This window comes from Aptenodytes forsteri, unplaced genomic scaffold (genome assembly GCF_000699145.1).
Source record: "Aptenodytes forsteri isolate BGI_AS27 unplaced genomic scaffold, ASM69914v1 Scaffold252, whole genome shotgun sequence".
Taxonomy (NCBI): Eukaryota; Metazoa; Chordata; class Aves; order Sphenisciformes; family Spheniscidae; genus Aptenodytes; species Aptenodytes forsteri.
Window position 1 is genome coordinate 1,308,868 of NW_008794281.1, and position 25,708 is coordinate 1,334,575.

General features: G+C 41.9%; 1 protein-coding gene across 1 annotated transcript in view; it reads left to right on the forward strand.

Moving 5' to 3' along the window:
* The window catches only part of ANO1 (anoctamin 1), a 49,611-nt gene that overhangs the window by 11,211 nt on the left and 12,692 nt on the right, over positions 1 to 25,708 (forward strand). The window contains exons 6-18 of the mRNA XM_009286511.2: positions 1,224 to 1,275; positions 4,545 to 4,600; positions 6,148 to 6,189; positions 9,702 to 9,766; positions 10,333 to 10,467; positions 11,833 to 11,993; positions 15,808 to 15,890; positions 18,619 to 18,690; positions 21,963 to 22,037; positions 23,408 to 23,609; positions 24,560 to 24,671; positions 25,304 to 25,361; positions 25,470 to 25,570. Of these exons, the coding sequence (XP_009284786.1) occupies positions 1,224 to 1,275; positions 4,545 to 4,600; positions 6,148 to 6,189; positions 9,702 to 9,766; positions 10,333 to 10,467; positions 11,833 to 11,993; positions 15,808 to 15,890; positions 18,619 to 18,690; positions 21,963 to 22,037; positions 23,408 to 23,609; positions 24,560 to 24,671; positions 25,304 to 25,361; positions 25,470 to 25,570 (1,214 nt within the window). The remainder of the gene's footprint in view (positions 1 to 1,223; positions 1,276 to 4,544; positions 4,601 to 6,147; positions 6,190 to 9,701; positions 9,767 to 10,332; positions 10,468 to 11,832; positions 11,994 to 15,807; positions 15,891 to 18,618; positions 18,691 to 21,962; positions 22,038 to 23,407; positions 23,610 to 24,559; positions 24,672 to 25,303; positions 25,362 to 25,469; positions 25,571 to 25,708) is intronic.

Consider the following 25,708-nt stretch of genomic DNA (forward strand, 5'->3'; position numbering starts at 1 on the left):
GAACACTGGGCATATAACAATAATGCTGGTAGTATGTTGCTTGCTTTGAAATCCCTGTAAATCACCTGATAATAAAAGACATACTGAATGTTTCTCAGCATCATTTTATCCTGAGTGCATTTCTCTTTGTATTCTTGTTTCTTAAAGTTCTCTCCTGCCTTTCTCATATGTATTTTTAAACCACAGTGCAAATATTTACTCTTCCGCCTACTGCAAAATGAACAGGAATCTAGTCACTCCCTGTGAATCTTTGATTAATAGAAACTAAGCCAAAGACCTTTTACTTATTTAAAAAACCCCAAAACATTATATAACTGGAAATCTGTCTGCGACAGCCCTTTAACTCACTGGAGTTAGAAGACAACAACAGGCAGATGAGCTGCGGGGCTTGCCTCCTATGCCCTCGCTCACTTCCCTCTGTGAATTGGGCAAGCGGCAGCTGAGTTAGCACACGGATTAGCGAGCATCCCCAGGGAACCGGTTCACGACTCCCCAGACAGGCCAGGCAATGGGCAGCAGGTGCTTTTGCCCGTGGTTTTCCTCTGCTGCCCGCTCCCCCGCCAGCCTCGCGCCAGCCGACTGCTTGCCTTGCCTAAAAGCATCGCTGCATGGGAGCGGCGCGGGGCGAAAGCTTGACTGCTCGGGCGGCGTGGTGAGATGTGCAAAGGTTATTTGACAATAAATGCAATAAATCGTAAAATAAATACATCAGTTTTGCTACTGAGGTCACGCAAGCTCAGAAATGTTAAGGTCAGCCTGTGTTGGTTAGTCCAGTTTCTGATAAACGGCTGCGTGCTGCGTACACGTTACGAGCCTGAAGCTCTGCTGAAGTCTGTGGGGTGAAGCCGGCTTGCACTGTCGGTGGCGAGGGAAGAGCTGGCCCAGCACACCACCTAGTCCGGGCAGAAGAGGGCTTCCGATCTTTGATCGATGTCTAACATGAGCAAAAATAGCGTTTCTGTTGTGCGAGTGGTTAAATGTAACCCTCTTTCCCCGGATCAATTGTCTTCGTAGCTGGCTATTTAGTTAAGCCTCTCTCTCTTGTACGGGTAACTCGGCATGGAAATCTTTAAGCCCTGCTCTCCTGAATACCATGACTTTTATTAAAGAATGATGACTTCATCTTGGTTTTGCCAATATTTGAGCTGTACACAAAAAAGATTGTGCTTTTCACTGGCGGTATCTGAAGTAACCCTTTCCTTTCTTTTATTTTAATTCTATAGGTTTATGAAATATTGAAAAGAACGACATGTACCAAAGCAAAATATAGCATGGGTAAGGAACTTTATTTAGCTTTAAGATCGATATCGTTTTCAGGTATTGAAAGTAATTGCAAGTTGTAACTGGCTGTGGAGTTCAGGTTTTTCCCCTGCTCTCTAATTTGATGTATGTGGATATAATTGTTTTATTTGGAAATTTAATTTAATTAATGTAGCTGTTTGGAATTTTTTCAAATGTGACTTTATAGGTTCGACTCTAAATTAAATGGTAAGTGAGCATATAGCCCCTGCAGATGTTAGTTAGGTCCTTTGCAGCAGGACTGGATGTGATATAAACCAGTGGGTAATACGTGCTCTGCGTTGGTTCAGTTTTACACTCACTGAAGCGGATGAGGGTATTACGATGAATTTCAATAACTGCCGCGAAAGTCTATGGATTGGCCCATTCCTTTTAAGTAGTAACCTCACATTTGTATCGTGGGATGGCTTTTCAATGACTTGAGTGAAATGGTCTTAACTGATGACCACCTGAAACGCTGTCCTAAGTGGAACTGACATTAACGCGGTGGAACGGCCAAGGACTAAGGCGCGCACTGAAAGCTGGCCCATCTCTTAGCCCTCAAATCAGTTGTTGCAAGTCAGTGGGTGTGAAGTTTGTACTGCCGCGGTCAGTAGTTTTAGGATTTCAGCCTTAGGGCTTGTGCTCTAAGAACTAAATTCATAATTCAGGTAAACATGAATTGCAAATGAGGTCACCTTAAAGATTTGTTGGCAGCTTTTCCTGTTCAGCTGTTATATACTTTATTTTATACGTATCGCGATATATAGGTTTATACTTGACTGTGGGACCAAAGTTAACAAATAGTTAATGGTAAACGGCATTATATAAGGTGGAAGGCTGAATTCCCTCATATCCAAGCTTCTTAACAAACAACCACCAGAAACAAATTTGTATGAGAAAAGTGCATGAACATGGGAGAAAATGTTTGATAACTGTTGGAATCTGTTATAGCATTTATTTGCCTACAAGCAGTTAAATAAAACAATGGGAACTTGAATTACAGGTAGTTCTGTTCAATATTGACCCATCAGCTGCTTAGAAATACCTCAAATAATAGAAGAATAATTATGCCAGAAATGATTTCCATGCTTTGACTTTTCTGTTGAAGTAACAGCATACAATGTACAATTGTTAAGTCCTTATATACACTAAATTTTGGTGTTCAGCCAGTATAAACAGAAGTACTGTTTCCCTGCAGCATGGGAAATCCAAATTAATCTGTGACTTTCAGGACCCTTTTCGAGTCTGGTGCTGGATCATTTTCATTGGAAATTACATGTTTGCACTCTTGAAAGGGGAAGGTCATACAGCTCAGTTTGAATTCTTGCCTTGGAGTTGGTTACTCACTTGATTTATTTTTTTCCCTGTCTTTTTTTTTTTTCGGTCCAGAAATGGGAAACACATTAGAGATTAGTTGAATAGGGCAGAGGCTAAAGGAAAGTAAAGTGTTAGGATTCCTGGATCGTTCTTCTACCTCAGACTGGCAAGGTCACGCAGTATACCTAATAAAAATGTCATTAGGCCAGCCTGTCCGTGGGTATACTCAGCGTAACTCAATCGGGTCCTTTGTGTTCCAGCACTGGAATGCTGGGTTACAACCCAGCAAAGGTTGCGAACAGATTTGAGCAAACACAGATAATGCTGCAACATTTTTGCCCAGCAGGAAAAAGGCGGCCGCCCAGTGAACACTGCAGTCTTTGTTATTTATTTTGCAAATTTGCAAAAATGTGAATCTGCCTTCCTTGTTAAATACTGATATGCAGAAGGGTATTATGTAGCTCTTCGGTCGGTCGCACAGCCCTAGAAAAATAATTTATCTGCTCACTAGTTGTTTCTGCCAGAAGTGTGGAAACATTTGCAGACAATTCATAGTACTGTGTAATCTTAACTAGAACTTTGAAAATTAATGATACTGCAGGATACTGAGCACTCCTGGAGCAGTTCCTCCAGCCGGTGATTAGTATCTCAAAAATGTTAATGAACTTGAAAAAGTCTCATTTCAAGAACAATCAAAAATGTCTCGGTGAACCTACAGTGATCTGTTTCCTGGTCGCTGTTCCTTCAAATCTGGTCCCACACTCTTTTCTTAGCAATGAAATGATGGGCAACATGGAGCACACTGTAGCACATCATTTTTCTTTCTCCGAGTCCTTTTAAATTCTCCACGATGCCAGTGGCCAGATTTTTTTTAAATTGTTTTTAATTGGCTTTAGCTTAGCCTATTGGCATTAATCAGCTTAGCCTTGCACAAAGACAAGTACTTGACTTAGCTGTGATTCAGCACCCAGGACTGGTTCGTTGAATCCCCAAATGTGTCTTCGGGGATAACACGACACCTTCGGGCGTGGGTGATACTCCATAACTGGAAGTAGCTATATTAATGCCAGCAGCTGCAGCAAGAACATTAGAGAAGTAATGTGCTACAGCCCTCAAAGGTCCAGGTCCAGCCGAGTGACCTCTGGGAATGGTGCAGCGAGCTGCAGTGTCGAAGAGCCCCTCACCGTTGTGCTCCTCCGAACTTACACGTTAACTCCTCCCCACCACCCTCGCCTCCCGTACTCTGGCCCCAAGTTAAGGAGCGATACCACACCTGGGAAGGCAGGACTCCTCAAAGTCCCTTATGCCGCATACATTATATAGATGAAGCATTAATTGCTTTCAGCCTCATGCATGTCACTAATAAACGGATGTGTAAACAGGGAAAGGAGAGGGAAGAAAGAAGGAAACTACCCTTTTAAATAAAAGACGAAAATGTGGTAAATATGGTAAGTATTACGCCAAGGTCTTCGCAAAGGCTTTCCCTACAATTTCTCTAATCAATCTGAAATCTAAATTCAAAACTTTGTGTGGATGATGCGTGCGTATGCGTGTTCCCGTATGCCATCAATTCCAGCCATATTCTTCTTGTGATCGAGCCTTCTGCTACACACTTTCAAATCTGCAGGCTTGCCCTTAAATCAAACTGACTTTTCAGAAAATGTAATTTATTTTAATGACTAATTTCAAGTCATTGGCTTCTAATTCTTGATTCTCAAATATATATGACTTCCTCTTGCTCTCTGCAGTTTTCCATTTCATAAAATGAGTCATGTTTAATAACCTATATGATTAAAAATGAAACTACATGGAAAGGAATGAGATGGCAGAAAAATCATTATCTGACCAAATGACTGTTATTTTGAGGGAAATCTCCAGGAAGGATGATAAAGTGAGACTGTCTAACCTCGAAATTGTAAATAACTACCATGTCTTTATTTTTCAAGGGATCACCAGTCTGCTTGCCAATGGAGTTTACAGTGCTGCATATCCTTTGCATGATGTAAGTGATCTTGGAATATATTTTACACGTCTACTATCTGACACCAAGAAATCCTTAATGTGTTACGTATTAATGGCATCATCCCAAACACCAGTGTTCGGATCCTGACTTCCTGCTCACTTGTATCGCGATTGCAGTAACTTCTGCAGGTCGTTTCCAGCACTCTGCTCACTTTTAATGAATTCCCCACCTCTGTTCTACCGTTGATGATCACAAGTGACGTTTGAACGTAACGCTAGAAGAGTTGTTTTGGTTGCTTAGCAAACAAAACGCTTCTGTTACTTTCTGACCTTCTGCTCCCGAGGTCCCTGGCATCAGTGCTAGGAAACATATTTATTCCTGGGGCACCAAGTGGCTAGTTCCCTCATCCACATCTCCCTGGCGTTCCCCTTGCAAGTACGGAGATGTCAGTGGCTGTGTGTCCGTGCGATTGGTTGCCGCTGGAGGAAAAACCATAAGCAAGAATTTGAAGTGACATATTTCACAGGACTGGATGTGACCGCAGACCACCTTACTGATGAAATCTGCTTTTGAGCAGTTCAGTAAGATGTCAAGAGTGTGTTCAACTATAGTGTTCATCGAGAGGATTAGAGAGAGGCAGGGAATTTTGGTGGCACTCATACCCGAGCTGGGGATCCCCATCCTGCCAGAGGTGCACAGCAGTTGGATGCTGATGACATTTTTCACTTAGACGTTCAAGGTACGACTAGAACTGACAAACAGACGCTCTTGGCTAGACCCTTACAGAAAGGCTTGACAGATGTCAAGGGGACGTGGCAGTCGTGCTGCTCACGATGTACTGGCTGTGTGAGCACACAAGGGCTGTCGAGCCTGGTGCCGTTTTCCCAGTGTGGGATGTGAAGATGAAGTGTGTCTTCCTAGTTTTCTGCTCCGCTCAACTCGCACTGGTTTTACATGGGACTGCGAGTGTTTTATCTCGGTGTAACCGAGACCAGAACAGCCTCTTTATTTGCCTGATGTTTATCATAAACGTCAGGCACTCTTAAACTACAGCGATATCGCTTAGAAATCCAGAAAGGTTAAATAAACTTCTCTGCATGAGCTTGTCTCGCGTCTTTAGACAGCTACTGATAGTCTTGTATATAAGTTATTTATTGTCTTAGTTTACTCCTTTATCGTATTTAAAAATAGCTCCAAATTAAAACCTCAAATCTAATCAGCCCTGAGTGTTTGGAGAGTCTGGATAGGGATCAGCTCTCTTGGCTGGTCTCTTCTCTTTCAAGTGGACTGAGCTGAACCCCAAATACCGTGGCAATACCGCATCCTTTCCCTTGACATTTTTAGGCCGCCTTTATCACTTATTCATTCCTTTTTCCCCAGTGACAGACATTATTACTCTTTCTTAATGTGCCTGACGACAGAAGACAAAGTGCGCTATGACAAATGAACTCCTAAAATACAGCATTATTTTACAGATTGCTTTTTCTGTTTTTGATGCATTAAGTGAGTGGGATACATGGGTATGCAAGATGCATAGCAGCTCTGGGCGCGACTCACTGAATGACGCAGATTTTCTTTTTTTAAAGGGTGACTATGAAGGTGAAAACGTTGCACCTAATGACAGAAAAGTAAGTTGCTGTAAAGGGGGTTTAACATATTCGCAAGAGTCCCAGCCTGAAGAGTCACCTGTTGGAATCTGGACGTTTGCCAAGATTTCACAGAAAATACCGCAAAAAGGCACTAAATGCCAAGCCGTAGAAGTACAGAAGTACTTTCCAGTGTTTAAATTTGCCCGAATGTGGAATGCAGTATATGTATAAATTACCAAGCTCGATAATGATACGTTTCTTGCCATGTTGGTAAGAGTATTGACAGCATTTACGTATAACTCCGCCTAAAGTTCAGATAATGTCATTTCAGGCCGGCTGTGATGAGAATATGCTCAGTCATATTCTCGTATCTGTATCTGACATAAATCCTGCTTCGCTCCTTGGCGAGCTCCGGTCTCAGCACTGCAACCTCTGCTGAACTAATGTGCTGCTGATATGGAGTGTGAGGATCAGAATGGGGGGGGGGAGAAGGGAGACAGTTGAAAACACAAGCATAAAAGTTATTGGGAAAGATAAAGATTGAATATTTATCAGAAATTAGACATTCTCCGCAAAGCTTTAATGTGCGCTGTTCGGCCAGAAACTGCCCTGTGGATGTATACTGATGCATTGCATCACTTTTCGCATAAGTCTGTGGTTTAAATTGTGTTTTTATTGTCTGTATACTGAAAGACATTTGCTCATTATAGTAAAACGAGTAGGAATTATTCTAAGGAAATACTTTTCATAAGACAAAGCAAATTTTTCACCCTTTGCAAAAACGCTGATTTCTTAAATTCAGAGCGCAATTACTACATGCTCCCGATCACACTTCTCTGAAGAAGATAGGCTTTTTTTCTGTGTATCAGACAAAAACTGAAGCAGAGGGGTTACGACCAGTTCTCTCGGGAGGAGCTACGAAATTGGGGTGCCATATATGTTGGGCTTTCAGACTTGAAATTTTGCCTTTCCAGTTTGTTGCGTGTCCAAAGAAATGCTGTGGACATTCAGGTCGTAGGAAAAGCAGATCTAAAGCCCTTCAGGTTGGTCATATAAAAATAGGTACCCAAAATTAAAGGTCTGTTGGGCCTTAAGGTGCAAATGGTTTATCAAAAGACAGCGACTGTTATTTCCCCCCCCACTGATTTGTGTTAAAAATACCACATACCTGTCATTTCATTCTTAAGCAACACATTGCTCAACCAAAAATAGGATGAAAGTCCATGTCTTCTCAAAGCGTCTGGATTATCATCTTTATTACTAACTTTTCAAACCTCACACATTCACTCATTTCACAAGTTCACTGTGTGTTTGGAAATGTTTACCTTGGCTTTTGACTTCCAGTTCCCTCAAATAATCTTTTGGTGTGTTTTGGCATGTCTCTTCTGGTTTCTTGAAGCTTGCTTTAATCTAATCCAGTGCTAGGCCAGGCTTGTGCCTTTTTTAACAACAAAATTAAAGATTTGAGGCCTTGAAATGAAGTAAATATTTAGGGCTAGTGTGCTGATCTCCTCTAATCATGTCTTTGAAGCTGTGCTTTGAATATCAGGCTGATAAATGTCAGGATAAATGAGATAATTCATTTGTACTTCAGGCACAAATTTGGTTTGAAGTAGCATACAAAACTGAAACATGGCACTGGTGCAAAATCTCCGTAGCTTAGTATTTTCCTGGTATGCCTGACCAGCTTAGGTCACAGAAAAGGGATCTAATTTCCAGCACAAACTTAGCTTGTAAAAATGAAGTAAAAAAAAATAATAAAAGGAAGGGTCTTAGCTAGTGCACATGGATGTTGAGGTGTCCCAAATCGTTAATTGTTTCCCCGACATAGCAGCTGGCCTTAAACTTTTGGAAAATGTGGTTGAAAGAAACCTAAAGCAGAATAAAAATAAAATCTGCAAGAATGTTGCTGTTTAATAAAGGCCTGCCTTTAGGTTTCAGTTTCTGCTCTTACTATTGTAAGGAAACTAATAAAGTTTAATGATTTTGGGTTGCAGAGGAGAAAATCCACAGTCCACTTATATTTTTGACGTCGTATTTCTGTAAAAGTAAAGCAGTTGTATTTTTTTTTTTTTTAATGACTCAAACCATTTGCATGAGAAGTACAGCAGTTCACCTTGGAAAGTTTGTGTTAATGATTTGGCAAGAGAATGGCAAAACTGCTCTAGAAACGCTGTTCGCTGTATGACTTCTCCGTGATAAAACGCGAGAAGTAGGAATGGGTACGGGCAGCAGCGGGACTGCCAGTCTGCCCGCCCTTGCTTTGCTGCATTTCACTGGAGAAATGTAGGAGGCTGACATATGTCAAGTTTCTCATGATAAAATAGCCTACAGATTTAAGCAGTAACATCCTGTTTGGTCTGTTCTTCTATGACCGAGATTAATAATGTTGCCCTCCCTGTAGTAACTGGTGTAGGTCTTGGTTCCCCGCTGCAGTTTCTTCCACAGCTGAGCTGGCTGGGCAGCCCTCACCCACCGATGGAGGTTTGTGTAACCGAGCTCTGAAATTTTCTGCCTTTTTTTTTCTTTTTTACCCAATGTTCGATGAAAAGCAATACCTCGGCAGTAATCAGTTCGTGCTCTTCCATTTGAGAGAGCAGTAGAAGACGAAAAAGGAAGAAGACGGTGTTGTTGCCAGATAAATTAATGAAAGCAGAAGTGACCATCAAAGCATCTCCTTGAAATATCGGTAGCCGGTCCAGGAACAGCCTGCTACCAAGTTCATGTCAGTGGGTTGAAGCAGGGAGAGAAGCAGTAAAGGGAGACCTAACTTCACAAGCTTCTCTTCCCCTTGTCCCACAGAGGAGGTGATGGCTCGGTGGCCAGTGAGCACGCTTCGTCTTCTCCAGTATTTTTCGTACACACACTGATTTCTTGTTCGCTCTGTTAGCTGAACTGAATTAAGAAAAAAATCAGGTCTGAGAAGCGCTATTTATATATTTTATGAAGTAAAGGATAAGTTGAAGGTCTCAGAGGAACCTATTTTTGTGAGGGATTCAATTTTATAAATCACTAATGGGGATAATTGCTTTCCTTGGCCCGTATCCTAGCCAAAAGGATGAGTGGAAATCGTGTTCTTTTAGTTTAAAGCTGAAAAACTCTTAAACGCAGCCTTTGAGGCACCTCTGCACAGCACCTCTTGATGGATGCTGAATATTCTAGTTTGTATAGTGAAAACAAACCAATTTATTCTAGTTTTTTCTGTCTGGTAACTCAAAGCATATTCATCTTTTGCATCCATTCTGCTAGCTACCTCCTATGGATCATAAAATCAGGACTACTCTCCCCATCCCTGCTATAGTTATCCATCAGTCCCGTTGCTAAAGAGCCTTTTAATGTACTAGAATTCATCACTCTATTATAGCATGCCAAATCATCAAATTTGGTTTTAATGCTTAATGCAGACTGCGTGTATTGGCAGATTATGGGTCGAAACCACAAAGTGGCGAGACCAGATCCACAGCGTGAGCTCTGCAGTTTGCTGGGACCGAAGGAGGAAACGCTCGTGTACGCGGTGCTTTAGCTTTCGCCTTTGCCTTTCTGTTTTACAGCTCCTGTGTGAGGAGTGGGCGAGCTACGGAGTCTTTTATAAATATCAGCCCATTGACCTGGTGAGGTGAGAGTTCAGCCCTTAACGTCATGTTTCCACGGGGCAGCGCTGAAGCTGTGCACAGCGATGCTCGCGCGGGTGTCCCTGCGGGGATGCTGTCCTCGGTGCCACCCCAGGGGACTCCGGAGAATGGAAAGTTCACTGGGGGAAAAGGAGTTTTCTGTGGGTTTGGAAACACGCTGATGTGTCCCACCTAGTGTGAAAGCTTGCAGGGGACATATTTTTAATGAATTTTGTTTGCTCGTGGTGAGAGCTGAGACTCTCTGAAGAAAATGAGGTGGTTTTTTAAGAGGATTTGCTCACAGAAGATCCAAAGATACCAATTTACACAGCAGAAACACGGGGGGGAAAAATTACTAGTTGGGCTGACTTGCTTTCACGGTGCCTGTATCTCTGGATTAACTCCAAGCATCATGAGAAAGAGAGTCCTCTGAGAAAAAAAAAACCCACAGGTCATCAGATCTTACTTTCTCCATGCTTAATCCAGCTGCGATTCATAATTTTAGCTGTGTTATATTTTAAGAAATAGGAAACATTTCTCTCTCTCCTTTCTTTTTTTTAATGTATTTCAGAAAATACTTCGGAGAGAAGATCGGACTATATTTTGCCTGGCTGGGAGTTTATACACAAATGCTTATTCCAGCTTCAATTGTAGGGATTATCGTTTTCCTATATGGCTGTGCAACTGTGGATGAGAATATACCAAGGTAAAATAAATAAACAGATTCTTTTCTTTGAGGCAGCTAGAAACTCAAAGTAAAACATTACCTTTCTCTATAAGTGTTTGTCACTAATACCTAGGGCGAGCACAGCTGAAAACTGTGGCTCCCAGTTTCTAGGGCTTGCCCTGTGCCACCCGCAGCCCGACACCCCAGTATGTCTGTGTTGGCCGTGGCTTCCCGAGGTCTCTTTGCCAACTGGCGCTTGCCGGAGTACAGCGCGCTCCCACCGCTCTCCCTCCTCACGCCCCACACGCTTCATCTTTTGGAAGCTGTGCTTAAAACGAAGCCACCTCCGCACGGATGGGGGAGCTTGCAGTCCCACCGATTTCTGCTTCCAGTAAGCGATGGAGCGCTACCAAGGGCTGGGAGTGGGCAGCGGAGCTGCAGCACGTTTTTAAATCGTTAGCATTTATTGTTAGTGTCACTTGTGGAGTTTGCATTGATGTGCTAAAAATAATTCTTGGCCGGTTGCTCAGGTGGTTTTGGTTTTTTTCTAACTCAGATCATTATGGTAAAACAAACCAACAAAATACTAATGATAGGTTTTAGTGCTTCCCATCATAAAATGCTGAGGAGGGCATTGTGTGACATAAAGATGAATCAAGAATATACACGACTAAAATAAGCAATTGTGATCAGATTAACAAAATCTTGATGTCCTACTGTTTTTCATTTTTTAGTAAGTTTTGTATTATAATATTTTTAAAGCCCTATGATTTTGCATTATTTGCCCTACACGCATCATCAGCTGTAGACGAAAATTACATCGTTTGTACAGGCATGAGCACTGAGTAACAAAGCAGATAATGGATATCGAAAAATAGATATATTTTTTTTGTTCATTAAGATTGCTTTGTACTGCTTCCAACAGTGAAGAAAGTCAAGGGGAGTGTCACTGTTGCTATTTCACAGATGGAGTGCAGAGAAGTTAAACTGGTTGAACTCCAGCCTCTTGATACTCAGCACTTCCCTTGTACTTTATCTGTTGCTGTAGTTAGTATTTCAAAACAAGAATGATTTTTAAAATTTATTTCTTTTAATGTAAGATCCTATAGTGAAAAGCATAGAGCCTTATGCCTCTCATAATGCTCTCTGTTATTCCCTGGAATAGAAGTAGGGCTGGGGATGGAGGGAGACAGCAGCCTTGCCTGAGGATTTCAGCCCCTACAATGGTGTAGGTTACGGACAGAGCTGCTCGCTGGGGCAGGAGCTGGGAAGCACTGTGAGGGTAGCATCTGATGGTCCTACAGACCAGAAACAGATGCTGTGCAGAGGAGAAAAGATCATCGCAGCATGGAAGATGGAGCCATGCTGACCGTGCTTTTTCCGTATCTTGTTGCTTCGTTGCAGCATGGAAATGTGTGACCAGAGAAACAATATCACCATGTGTCCCTTATGTGACAGAACATGCAGTTACTGGAAGATGAGCTCGGCTTGTGCGACTGCTCGCGCAAGTCATCTGTTTGATAACCCTGCAACTGTCTTCTTCTCAGTCTTCATGGCTCTCTGGGGTAAGAAGATATATGCCTTCATGTTAAGCTTTTAATTATTTAAAATACAACAGGAAGAAACAGAAGAGATAAAGCAGTATATTTATACCCAGGCAGTTAATTATATGAAGAACTTCTCTTTTTTTCTTTCTTTTTTTTTTTTCTTTCCCATGAAACTGTCACCCCCAAATTTATATTCTGGACTGAAGGCTAGAATTCAAAAAGTTGCTCAAGATGAATATCAAATGAAATTGTTAAGCATCTGTCATAAAACTGCTGCGTGGTATGTCAAAATTTCATTAACGGGATTGCACAGCTTGCCAAAAAAAAAAAAAAAAAAGTATTTGCAGAGCCAGCTTCCACTTTAGAACATTACAGAAGAAATGTATTAATGTACTCTGGGGTTGAGGGGAGGGCTCCGCCGGGAAGTGTAATGGCCTTTAGCGTCTCAGGACAAACCAACATTGATTCTTCAGTGTGCTCCGAGATGCAATTAAGTTTATCAGCCGGCAGACATCAGGCATGTAGACCATGAAGTGGGAACGGTGGCATTATAGGTATTTTTTCTGGTGCTGACTGCCCTTGTACTCTGAGCACGTCACTTAACCTTTCTTGGCACGTCTGCAGAACTTGGAATCTCTCATGAAATCTTTGTGAGAGTGTCTTCAGGAATGGTTATTGAGGGCTTTTCTCCTCCCTGCTGGAGGGGGGATGGGGACCTCCTTGCTCAGGCACCCCAGCACCAGGCGCGGGCGCTGGAGGAGAGGAGCCTCCAGTCGTCCTGGCTGGGGGCCAAGAGGGCCTGTTAACGTAAACGGGAACTGATGGGGTCCAAAACCCATGTTTGTAACTGGGAGCCCTACGCAGAGAGGCTACAGAGAACAGGGAAATGTGCGTTATCCCCCCAGCTTTGAAGTTTGATAGCCACATACTCCCAGCGTCAGTGAGAGCAGCACAAGACGATGTTTGCCCTTCCTGCACGCCTTGTTGCGAGTTAGCAAATAACCTGTTTTGGATTATATTTAATCCTAAAAACATAGCCCGAGTTTTCATTTGTTCTAGTACGCAGGGAACCGTTTCTACATTACCATTCATCTGAACTGATTTTAGGACAATGCAACATAATTCAATTTAAAGCAGTGTCTTTTTGACCAAGGTCTCCATTTGAGATAGCGATGTTTTAGATGCAATGCTAAGAGCTCGTTATCAAGTACCGTAAGGAAAAGGACAAGGACAGTCCTGCAGAGGGATTTTGGGAACAACGGGGAGTCGGGAGCGCCGCAGGTTCAGAGGGAAAGCTGGGAAGTGGTATGGGGAGGTTGAACTTGACCAGCTTCACAGCAGAGAGGAATGATCACTATCTTACAGATCATCATCTTGCCATGTAGCACATAGGGAGAAATGTGATATACCCCAAGGCAGGATGCAGTGTCAGAGACTTTAAATAGTCTGATTCTCTCACGTGGAGAGTCAAGTATCGATTTCGGTCTCCCTCGTTTACCATTATTGTGAACCCCACATGGATCTCGGCACATAACGCTCTGGTGTCCAAAAAGTAACGCTGTTTGCCTCCCTTTCCTTAGCAAACAACTGCGGGTCCCTCCATCCGTCTTTTTTACATTCTTGGGCAAAGTAAGGCAGATTGGCAGAAGCCAGTTTCTGTGCTCTGTACAAAATCAGGCTTAATATCTGAGATAGTTTTGGAGCGGGATGTGAAATTCCTCTAGTTCTTCAGAGTCAACATAAAATTTTATTGTGGTACCATAGCATATAAAATAAATGGTGTTTCAAAAAGGTCTTTTTGAATGGGGAAAATCAGAACTTTTCCACATAGTTTTGAATTTGCATTCTTGCAAATTTCATTTCTAAAGGATTTGTCAAAACAAGTTTTTAAAAAATTAAATGGGCACTTTGTTTGTTAAGCAAATAGTATCGACAAAAATTGGCCGTCTCTAAATGTAGGCACGCATATAGTCTCCAGTGCCATTTGTGAGCACCTCTGCATGTAATGAGAAGTTTTATTAGGTTCATGTACAGTCGAAGAGTTGAGGCAGACCCAAATAACCTGCTCAGGTGACCCAGGGCATCCTTAGCATAGCAAGAAAATTAGCCCAAGTTCAGGGGTATTATTGTGAGCAAACATTTGGCCAGGCTTTCTTTGTATCGTGGTGGTATTGTAACACCCTGGAGAACTCCACTCACACGAGCATTAAAACAGCTGTAGCACTGAGCTGGGCCCCGGTCAGAAGTTCAGCATTAGACATGGACCGTGGCCCAGTGCTGTTTGGTATTAAATGGCATTAAAAATGTCAGAGAACCCAGATAAGATCATCTGGACAGTAACCTTTGGGAATTCTTAAGCTCCACTTACGCTTATGGGCCCAGATGAAGTACGAAAATGCAGGTATGCTTGGCAAAGTGGCGGTGCATGGCTACCTGACACGTTCGCCGAGGGCTTTTGAAGTGAGCTGGCTGCGTTTCAGACAGAGTCTTTTCATTTTGCATTGTTGTAAGTCAGTGCCGCGGGAGGATTTCTAGTAGCACTACGAAACGACGTCTCGTTCGTTTTCCGTCTTTCTTGCTCTACGTGGAAGCTGCAGACCCCAGCGCAAGAACTGCCGGTGGCGGGGAGTGGGGAGGCAATTCCAGGACCGTGACACAGACCCTCTTAAGATACAGCTATGGCCACCCCGATTTACAGGAAGCCTACGGCTTGTGAAGGGGCTCAGTTGTAAGTTTTGCACGTGAGGGTTTCGCTTGGAAGGCGAATGAATGTCATGACCCTAGCCTGGTTCCAGTCATGAGGGTGTCCTTTCCTCTCTATTCAACTTTCTTACCCTCTCGCTGCCTCCGAGCAGCGTATCCATATCCATATCTTTTCTGGATACGAATGTTGCTGAGCACATCTGTTAATACTCGCTGCGGGGAAACTCCCCGGGGAACACCATTTCTTGGTAGACTTGGTAGACTTGCCTCTTTCATAATCACTTATGTATTATACAGCACTGGTGTATTCCCAGCATCTACATGTGTCCTCTGAGAACTTGCTCGGTCTCAGAGGCAGGTAGACGGATATAAACCGGGGTCATTCGTTGGGAGTCAAGAATTGCTTTAACGAGGTTTCTTTTCTGGAAGTCTTCTCCATCAAAAAGCAAATGGCAGTGTTTCTAATGATAAAAGCCCTTAAAGGCTTCCTCTTTAACAGCCTGCCCACCTGCAGCTTTGACACTGGCATGAGTATTTGGGTTTGGGTGTGATGATTAGAGCTAACCACGCTATTACGACCACTAGATGGATGTAATTGTAACAGTATAAAAATGCTTTATCTTGATAACTTTGAGGGAATAACTATCCCATCAGTACAAGGCTAGTTAAATCATTCATATTTTGCGCAGATAAAACACAGGTTTGTTTGGACTTATGGATGGAATTATATGCAAATGAAGACCAACAATATCATTAGTCACGCATACAAATATTTAAATAAGTTTGGGTGTCTGACTTTCTTACACCCCTTAAAAAATTGTAGGCATTTTTCTACATGAAGCTGTGGATGTAACAAATGCCCTTTCTTTTAGCTTACCTAGATAAAAAGGTTGGCTCCTAGCACATCAGTATTTCCCAGATAGACGTGGCTGTTGAATAAAAGAATAACAAAAATGAAGTTAACCTGACCCGGTATACGATACGATATTGCACCTGCTGAGACCTTTTGGAGACGAGAACCTGCAGATGTACAGCACAGCCAGCGTGCCTCCTAAGACAAATCCCAGAGGCTGACACGATTCTTTTTTTTTTTGGTAACGTCGAAATAATTGTTAAACTGTTGTTTCAGCTGCCACCTTTATGGAACACTGGAAGAGAAAACAGATGCGTCTCAACTACAGGTGGGACCTGACTGGGTTTGAAGAGGAGGAGGTTTGTCCCTTCAGTTCTGACTCTTTGACTTCCACTGTGGCGTTGCCGATAGCTCCTTGCCCCGAGCTCATAGACGTTGCCTCAGGGGGAACTGTTCTTGGGGCGGTTCCGTCATTTAGGAGAAAGGAAAATCCTGTGCATGAACTATTTGAGGGTTTTATAGCAAGGGTATGACTAGTATGTCTTGTTACCATAGAGACGTAATTGTACAGCTGCAAAATCTTTTTTTTTTTTTTTTTTTTTGAAGTGTATAGTCGGGTCACACCTAGCAGCGTAGGCATGGAATATACAGCTCAGACCTTACTCCTGGGCTGATGTCAGGGTGCTAACAACTAAGGACCTCATTCATCTCACGCCGCTGTAAATCAGAAATGGATGTATTGGAGTTGATAAAGTTACAGCACTGTAAAAAAGCACCGAAAAATTCCTGTTAAATTTAACTATGCAGGATCAAGCCCTGACTTGGAAAATACCTAAGAAAATATTGCCAGATATGTGGGCTTGGGGCATTGGGAAGGACACGGTGTGGAGGTGGTTTATTTGGTTTTTTTTTTTCATTTGCTAAAAAAAAAAAATAGTATCCCTAGCCAGCTTTACACTAAGTGTGCTAAATAGCGTGAAAGGGAAAAGGGCCGAATCTGTGTGAAAAAGGTCTTAAAAGTCAATGAAGTTTTAGAAGGAAAGGAGAGAAAATCCTCGGCCAGCTGAGAAGCTGTATCGCACCTTTTTGGTTTTAATTTTGTCGCTTTACAAAAAAGAAAACCACGTTCCTAGCCCACAAGGCCGTCCCAGCCCCGGCAGCCTTGCCCCGGACTGTACTGCAGTTCAGAGGCGGCGGCGGTGTGCGGGTCCCTTCCGTTTTCCCATCGTATGTGACGAGCCGTGCTGCGAAAACCCCGCTGCGGGCTCTGCGCTAGGACCTGCCGTTTGTACAGAAGACCCCAACTGATGATTTTCTGGGATCCCAAACGTTCACCGCTTTGTTTTGCTGGCCGGCCGGCTTTTTTTTTTTTTTTCTTTTTGCTCTTGTTATTATTAAAAGGAGCATGGCTGCCCTTGCCACATCACTAGATGTTCTAAATAGATACACAACAAATATTGCTCACGTGAAACAAAAACCTCACCGGCTCTGGGTTTAACACTATGCAGCTTGATGAGCCTGGCACAGTTATTGTTCCTCTCACCCCCAAAATCTTTCTGCTTGAATTATCTCCTCTTGATATGTTTATCTCCTCCATAACGTATTTAGGCGCACTATGCCAGCAGCCCCTATGCCGTGCGCTTTGCTAGATCGTACCTATTTTACTGGGAGAGAATATAGGGATTTATTTCCTGGATACTGTACTGCTCTTTTATTTTTGGTAACTTGTTGTTAGCGTACATGAAGGTAGAAAGGATTAACTGTATCTTTCTGACGTCTGTCCCCTTCATGTCTGAGTTCAGAGCTCTACACAGCTAAAACAGCAGCTGTTAATACAGTATATTTTACTCTGTTTTGTATAGTCAACGCTAGGTAATACAGTCATGAGTTTAGCAAAGAATTTAAGTCCCTCCTGTTTCTGATTTGGGTGAAACTTAAGCTAGTATCGTGTTGAAGAGTCAGGGTTTCGAGTGATATACTAAAACCCAAAGCGTCTCATCTTCTGGTGTTTTTAGGGACACCTAGTTCATACAGTACTTGCAGCAATGTTAATTAATGTTGTAGAACATGAGTAGACTGATTTTCTCTGGTCGTGTCTAGCCATCCACTGTACCTATGCTTGTTTCGTGTAATTTTTAAAATATAAATCCAATATGATCTGCAACAGTTCAGTAATCAAATTTTTGTTTTTTTGTTTTTTTTTTCGTGGTTTTTTCTGGTTTCCTGAAGGAGGCAGTCAAGGTTTGGAAAACATTTTTTTTTTTTAATTGCTCCTACCTTTTTATTACATGTCTACTGATGAATGCCATCTTTTTATCTCCACCTCTTCTTTTTCGAGCATCAGATTTTCTTTAGATCTCCCACTGGTTGCTTTGCCTTTACACCCTCCTCCTCTCCACTTGTTCAGACTTTTTTCAACTCCGTTCTGTTTCCCATCCGATGCATAATTGTGAATTCTGAATCTTTTGTGAATGCGTAATTACCGTGAACTCCGAATCGGTGAATCTTTCTGAATCTTTTGGCTGTCTCTTACTTCTGAGTGTTTCCAACACCCTCTCCTTCAATGCACACGGGTAATTGGTGGATGCTGTCCAAGACAGGATTAGGGGACGACCCCAACTGATGATTTTCTGGGATCCCAAAGCCAAGTATTTTGCATACTGACAGCGGATAACTGTTTCCCTCGTGAGCTGAGGATCGCTGAAATGACAGTTACTGACATGCAAAATCTAATTTTTATCAAAAAGATAGGTAATTAAAATCCAAGCATAATGTCATATGGTGTGAACCACGCTGTCTGCAGGTTGTGCTGTATACTCTAATGTATTAAATTTAATCTACATAGCATTGCATGTGGCTGTCTGATAGTGAGCGCAGATCATTCTGCACTTGCTGCAAACGATACGGGATTTAACATTTTTTTAAATTACAGTTGGCTAGCAAATGACATAAAGGACATACCGAGTGAATTAGAATTCATTTAGAAAACTTGGAAATGATCAGGAAATCGACCTGCAAACGGTTCATATGTAGCCGATACAGAAAATAAATAATTTTGCTTTTTATTAAATATGACTTATTTCACAGGATCATCCGAGAGCAGAATATGAAGCTAAAGTTTTAGAAAAATCACTGAGAAAAGAACACAAACATAAAGAGGTATGGTAAAAATATCCATTTGGTTCACTTGTGAAAAACTTTGAAAAAGAAGGTCGTTATAGCAGGCACTGGCCCGAGACTAAGAAATAGGTAAAAAATAGAGTCACTGCACATTGTGTTTAAATTCCAGATGTCTTCGGTCCCAGCATACATGGGATACTCGGTGTATACCAGTGCACAAGACCTGATTAAGTCTAGAAATGTCTTTAATAATCAGATATAGGAGTGTGGCCTAGGGCGGCTAACTGAGCCCGATTGAAGGGGCGCTCCTGTTAGGCTAACAAACCAAGCTTGAGAAAACTGTAAAAACCACCTTATTCTGCGCTAATACAAGTACCTAAAGCCTCTCAGGAGAGGTTCTCTGTCTTGCTAGACTTTTTTTGTAAATAAAAATACTACTAGAGCATTAATGAAGAGTACTAACACCAATTTCCTTGCCGAATTCCAGCTTTGATAACTTCCTGCCTTTTAAAAACATGACTTCCATTTTATTCCACTGAATAAGGTAGCGCTCACGTCTGCTTTTAACTTGCTCTTTACATCGCCGTGAAAAAGGTGCTGCCAGTCATCCCCGGGGCGCGTGCATCTCGCCAATGGACGGTGCAGTCCCTACGAGCAGCTTCCCCGCCCTTTCGCTGAAGGCTGTGATTCCTTCCCTATTACTGTCTGTCAGCAGCAGACCAATTTGAAAAAGCTCCTTTTCTCCCCCGCATACCGGTTTCCACCCTGCCAGAGGTTATTCCCCCTTAACTGCAAGAATTCAGCTGTTTGTATGACCGCGTTTTTAAGCAGAGAAGTAAATGCTCCGGCCTAACGAAAATCTGTCGGCAGAAATTCCTCTTTTGTATCTGTTGCCAGTGGCACAGCAGCATGGAACCGTGCCCTAAATTGGAATTCTGTGAAAACCCTATGAAAATACAACCACGTTAACGTTAAATATGCTTTAAGAGACAGCATACATAGATTGGACTGGCATTAAACTGAACGTGTCCGCTTTTGTCACGCGCTTACACTGGGGTACCGTTGGGCCCCTCTTAAAAGATGCTACAAAGCTGACGGTGGCACGTTGCCGTTGATCTCTAGGATGCAGCGTGTAAGCGGTTCAGCATCATGTGCAATACCTTACTCACAGCACTGCTTTAAAATCCCTTGCAGAAGAAAAAGAATTGGGGTTGCTGCCCTCTTACTGGCTGGATAAACAATGTCGGAAGACAGACTTAGTTGTGTTCTGCTAAAAACCTGCGACTCGCTGTACTTTTGGGTAGAGAGGTGGTGGATGCCCCATCCCTGGACACATTCAAGGTCAGGCTGGACGGGGCTCTGAGCAACCTGATCTAGTTGAAGATGTCCCTGCCCACGGCAGGGGGGTTGGACTAGATGACCTTTAGAGGGCCCTTCCAACCCAAACCATTCTATGATATTGGGAATTCAGATCTTAAATGTGGAAGACTGTAGGGTAATCAGACAATTAATCAATGGTGGCCTCCAAATATCGGAGTATGAAAGCTGAGCAATTAAGAGAGGATTTTTTTTTTTTTTTTAACCAGACTATTTATAACTTTTTGGGCTGTGTTCAATTTGGATGTTACTAATTTGGGAAACGTGAGAAAAGGAGTTTTTTCTGAAAGACTTGGTAATTATCTTTCATTGGGATCTAGAGTGTTAAAGTTCAAATTCAACAGTTGTAAGACAACTTGGAAATCTTCTTAAAGAAAAAAATATCTAAAGCTGAACCAGAAATTGCTCATATTTTTTCAAGAGAAGTCCAATTTAAAAAAAAAAAATTTTTTTAAAGGAAAAACTTTCTGGACAGTCTTTATACATCATAAAGGAAAAAGAAGGGCACAATCCTGAATTAAAAAGGGAATGTCCTTTGCAGGATTGCTTGATCTACCCCAGCATTTGGGGCAAGAGTTTGTCTTTCGTTGTTGTTATGTTTTATTAACCTAAAGCTGAAACACAAAGCCTTGAGCAAACTAATAGAGCATTCACTTGTGGCTAAACTGCTATGTACACTGAGTCAGTAGAGAGTATACAGATTAATTTAGCAGCGCTTTGTAATGCTGTATTGCCCGATCCTCTTTTTGTTTCCTTTGACTGCCATCAGAAGCATCGGTATTTTCCAGAAGAGACAGCAAACAAATGGAGACAAAGAGTTAAGACAGTCATGGCTGGGGTGAAATTGGTTCTTTTTATTCAAACTTATGAAGAAACTCAAATTATGAGTAATTATGGAAGACACAAATCAATTTGTTTTTGGCTGTTGAACCTTTGTTTAATATTCACGTGCAGTTCTGGGTTTCTTCCCCCTCCTCCCCTTGTTTCTTCAGCACCCTATGGGACACTGTTTCTGTGCATTGGGAATGGCACTGCATGGCTAATCTTAGATTTACCATCCTGGACTGATGTTAACGTTTTGCGGTGGAGCATGGGCCATGTGTTGAAAGAGTTGCTTGCACTTCCCTGAGACGACGTGCATGTAATGAAAATAGAATTTGAGTAATATTTTTATGTTCATTATAACGTGTGCATCATCTTCCGTAACGTTCCTTTTGTTGTTTCTTTTCTGGTGTTTAGAAACAATTCCCGGCATCAAAGTCTATGAAAGACTCTAGATGAGCAATACTGTTCTAAATGCAATTTTCATACCCGAATCCAGGCAGTGGCTGGTTGACTCCTATAAAGAGTTATTACACGTGCACATCTTAATTCCTATTGGCGTGGTCCATTGAATACCACGTGGATAGTCAGGTAGTTAAAAATCACTCATATTGAAGGAATTTCAAGTCTTATCACACACTAAAACAAGATCTTCCCCGTCAACTGTGCGTTCATCTTGGAGTTACTCAGTAGCATACTTCATCTGTAGTTCAGTGGAACCAGTTGTGCAACTGCAAAGCTGCAAATATTAACTGGGGAGGGAGAGGGGAAGAAGGAGAATTTTTCTAGGGAAAGCAAAAGAAAATATTTAGCAGTAGGAGAGATTTTACTTCATGGTTTTTGACAGACTATTTGCATGTTTCCTTCAAAAAGTATACAGAAAAATCTGGTTTATTTATACTCGCAGCGCAGGCACTTGACCAATTTGAACCTAGAAACAGAGTAAACAATTTGCCTGTGTGGAATTGTAACTGTAAACACTGTGTCTTTGCATCTTCTAACTGGTTGTGTATTTGCTGGCCTTTTTTTCCCCCTCTCTCTTTTTGTCACGTGTGCAAAATCACATGCTCCATCTTTATTAAATGTACCCTTTTTTCCCCTCCAAATTTTAGACAGATAAAGAAAAGCTGACATGGAAGGATCGTTTTCCAGCCTATTTAACCAATTTTGTTGGCATTATCTTCATGGTAAGCATCACCCGGCAAAACCTGAAATTTATGTTACCGAGTCATTGTATAGAACAGAAGTGATGGAAATGTTAGTGAAACCGTGACAGACTTTATCCAACTGATGGGGTTCACAGTGGCTTTTCCCCGGTGAAAAAATTTAAACACTTTATTGCTTTAGAATCTAAAATCTTTTCAAGAGCTTGAATTTCTATGTTGGCGTCTCTTTCCAGTAAAGAAATAAGAATACCTAAATAGGGTAGGGGAAAAATGGGGGCACGGAAATGGAAATTGCCACCACCGCTGATGGGGTGAAACTTAAAAAGTAGAGAAAGTCCTCTCAGAAAGTAGTCAGGAAGTAGAGAACGGCCTCGTTTTTATACCAAACTTTTTTGAAAGACATGATGTGGCCAATTGCAATCCTGATTGCAAAGATTTTTAATAAATCAGTCAAATTTGGGGTTATACCCCAACAGGAGAATTGCAAACAGAGCGCTTAATTCAAGAAAAAGGTAAAATGATGATGAGAACAGCCTTTTCCCATTTGCTGATAAAGCATCAGATTTTAAAGCAAATTTTGAAGGAAATAATAATAATTCAAGACATGGGGCAGATTGGCAGATGGATAAAAAAGCTTAAGCCCTTTCCAAAGGTAGAATATGCCAGACTAACTCAGTTCATTTGGTTTTTTGGGATAGGGAGTCTGTTTTGGGGTTGTTTCTTTTAATATTTGTGTTTTCAGAGAACGGAAGTGCAGTAAATCTAATCTTCTCAGCTGAAGAATCAGTACCTTACAGTAATCTTCTCAGCTGAAGAATCAGTACCTTAGAAGAATCACATTTTTAAATGATTCCTCTATTTAAGCAATGAAAAATTAAGTAAGACTTTGTGCACCTTGATGGTGCCAGGAAGTGCGTTGATTTAATCAGATTTAATTTCAGTTTAGGATTATGACAGCGTAACAAGCCTGAGTAGGGGATTTGAAAGCTTGTGTGCAGACTTAAGCTGAAATACTCCTCTCTGCTTCAACGCTGCCTTTCTTTTATAATAAAGCAAACACCATGTATATACGCTGTTGCTGTTAGGGCTGAAAGGAAACCCGCTAATATATTTCAAATAAGCAAGGAGTTTACATTTAGGTGCCTTTAAAAAAAAGCCTTTTGCATGGGATTGTGGCATCATTATATCAATTTTTTTCGTGTGATGATCAAATTACTAGCAAAAGAGGATTTTTTCCCCACGGTTCATCAAAGTGATTGGGAGCCTTAATGCAGAATTTGGTGGACTTGGGATGTGGCCCAGAGATCCCATTTTTAAGGTCATTGCTAAGTCCCACACCAAGTATTTATAGCTAAATCTTTCATAAGAGGCTGCACTGTTCTTGCTTGCAGGTTGGGCTGACGTTCGCTATAGTGTTTGGAGTCATCATATACAGGATCTCGACTGCAGCGGCGCTGGCAATCAGTTCAACTCCCTCGGGCCGCTCAAGCGTTAGGGTCACCGTCACTGCCACCGCAGTCATTATCAACTTGGTCGTCATCATCATCCTGGATGAAGTATACGGCTGCATCGCAAGGTGGCTAACTCAGATCGGTAGGTTTAAATCCTCAACTGATGTTTGCCAGAGCGATTTTAAACGAGAGGACCCAAATGACTGGCTTTCGTGATTAACTTCAAACTGGTGAGCAAACCCAGGAAATGCAAACGTGCGGCTAAAGGTCTAACCAGCTACTTAAAAACATCAAAGCGCACATGGATTCAGCTTTATTTTTAAAGTTTTTCTTTCAGCAGTGGTAGTACTAATCACTAATCCAGTTACGAGTGACGGGGATGGGGGATACAGCAGAAATTCCTATACCTAATCTTGAACGTCACTCTTCTATATCACGCAATTACTCTTTTCATTTTCTGCCATTTTTTATTTGGCGTAAGACATGTCGAGAAATCGTGCAAAATCGTGCAAAAAAACACCGTAGAAAAAAATTTTTTGAATCATTTCCAAAAAGCATCAGTGACAAAAGGTCCAGAAATCTTTTCAGGTAAGTTCTCGTCCGTCTGCAAATGATTGTCATAGAGGTTAGCCAGACGTGGAATGACATTGGAATTACTGTTGTAACACATCTGAATGGTGGGATCCTCAGCAGATTGACCGCTGACCTCAGTGAGGCCATATTGCTTTTATATATATATATATATATATATAGATATAAATATATACCTCTCATTTCCAAAGCATCAGTGACAAAAGGTCCAGAAATCTTTTCAGGTAAGTTCTCGTCCGTCTGCAAATGTGAGTCATAGAGGTTAGCCAGACGTGGAATGACATTGGAATTACTGTTGTAACACATCTGAATGGTGGGATCCTCAGCAGATTGACCGCTGACCTCAGTGAGGCCATATTGCTTTTATATATATATATATATATATATAGATATAAATATATACCTCTTTGTTTAAAAGATGGCTGACGTTTTCCAAAGTCCACATTGATAAGATCTCGAAATGTTCCTTAACGTTTCTTATCCATGTCACGTTGGTTCCAGAGGTGCCAAAAACTGACAAGAATTTCGAAGAGCGGCTGATTTTTAAGGCTTTCCTGCTGAAATTCGTCAATGCCTATACACCCATTTTCTACGTCGCTTTCTTCAAGGGCCGGTGAGTAATGCAAAAGGCTGTTCAGGGTTTCAGCTCGGTGCTTATGAGACAGCTGTAGCTGAGCTAAGGCCATAGTTGGACGATAAAGTAAATCTGGTTTAAAAACTCCTCAGTATTGACCCAAAAACTCTGCAGCCTCGTGGGATAAAGCAGGGACCTGGTGCTCTGCCGTTTCAAATTTGTTAAAGCCATTTTGTTAAGATAACTTTGTACGTTCAGATGCAATCCCCCATCAGGCTATTTACCGTTGTCTATTTACCACTCTTAACTTTCTATCATAGCAAGTATCATCTCTCTTCTTGCAACCAGCATGAAAACACAAGGCTAAAATAAATACTCCGTGTGGCGCGTTCCGGCTAATGCAACAAAAATGAGGATTACCTTAGAGGATTTCTGCCCAGATGTGCCTATAATATTGTAGGACACACGACTTGCAGTTTTACTGAGTTGTTTACTCAGTAAACAGGACTTACTCTTTAAAACAAACCCAAAGATAATTATTCACTTTTTCAGGACGAAACATTAGGTGGTCCCACTCAAAGGCATAGAGTTTGACATAAATGACTTTAGGACTCAGATATAAAAAGTATAAAATATATATGAAGTTTATAATTCTAACCGTTGTGCCCTAGATTTGTTGGACGTCCAGGAGACTATGTCTACATTTTCCATTCTTTCCGAATGGAAGAGGTAATTGCGTTTTACCCTGTCTGTGATCACGCTGGGGGGCAGCACCATCTTCCCCCGCCACAGGGATGCAGCAAATGTTCTGACTGACGTTTCCTCTGCCCACCCTAGTGTGCTCCAGGCGGTTGCCTGATGGAGTTGTGTATCCAGCTCAGTATTATCATGTTGGGCAAGCAGCTGATTCAGAACAATTTATTTGAGATTGGCATCCCGTAAGTAGCGACGTTTGTTTGTTTGTTTTAAACATGTGTTGTTTACGATGTGTGCAGAACACTGTGTATCCACTGCCCCTTGACGTGAACGTGGTTCTTGGGTGTCGTGGTTTAATCTCAGCCGGCAACTAAGCACCA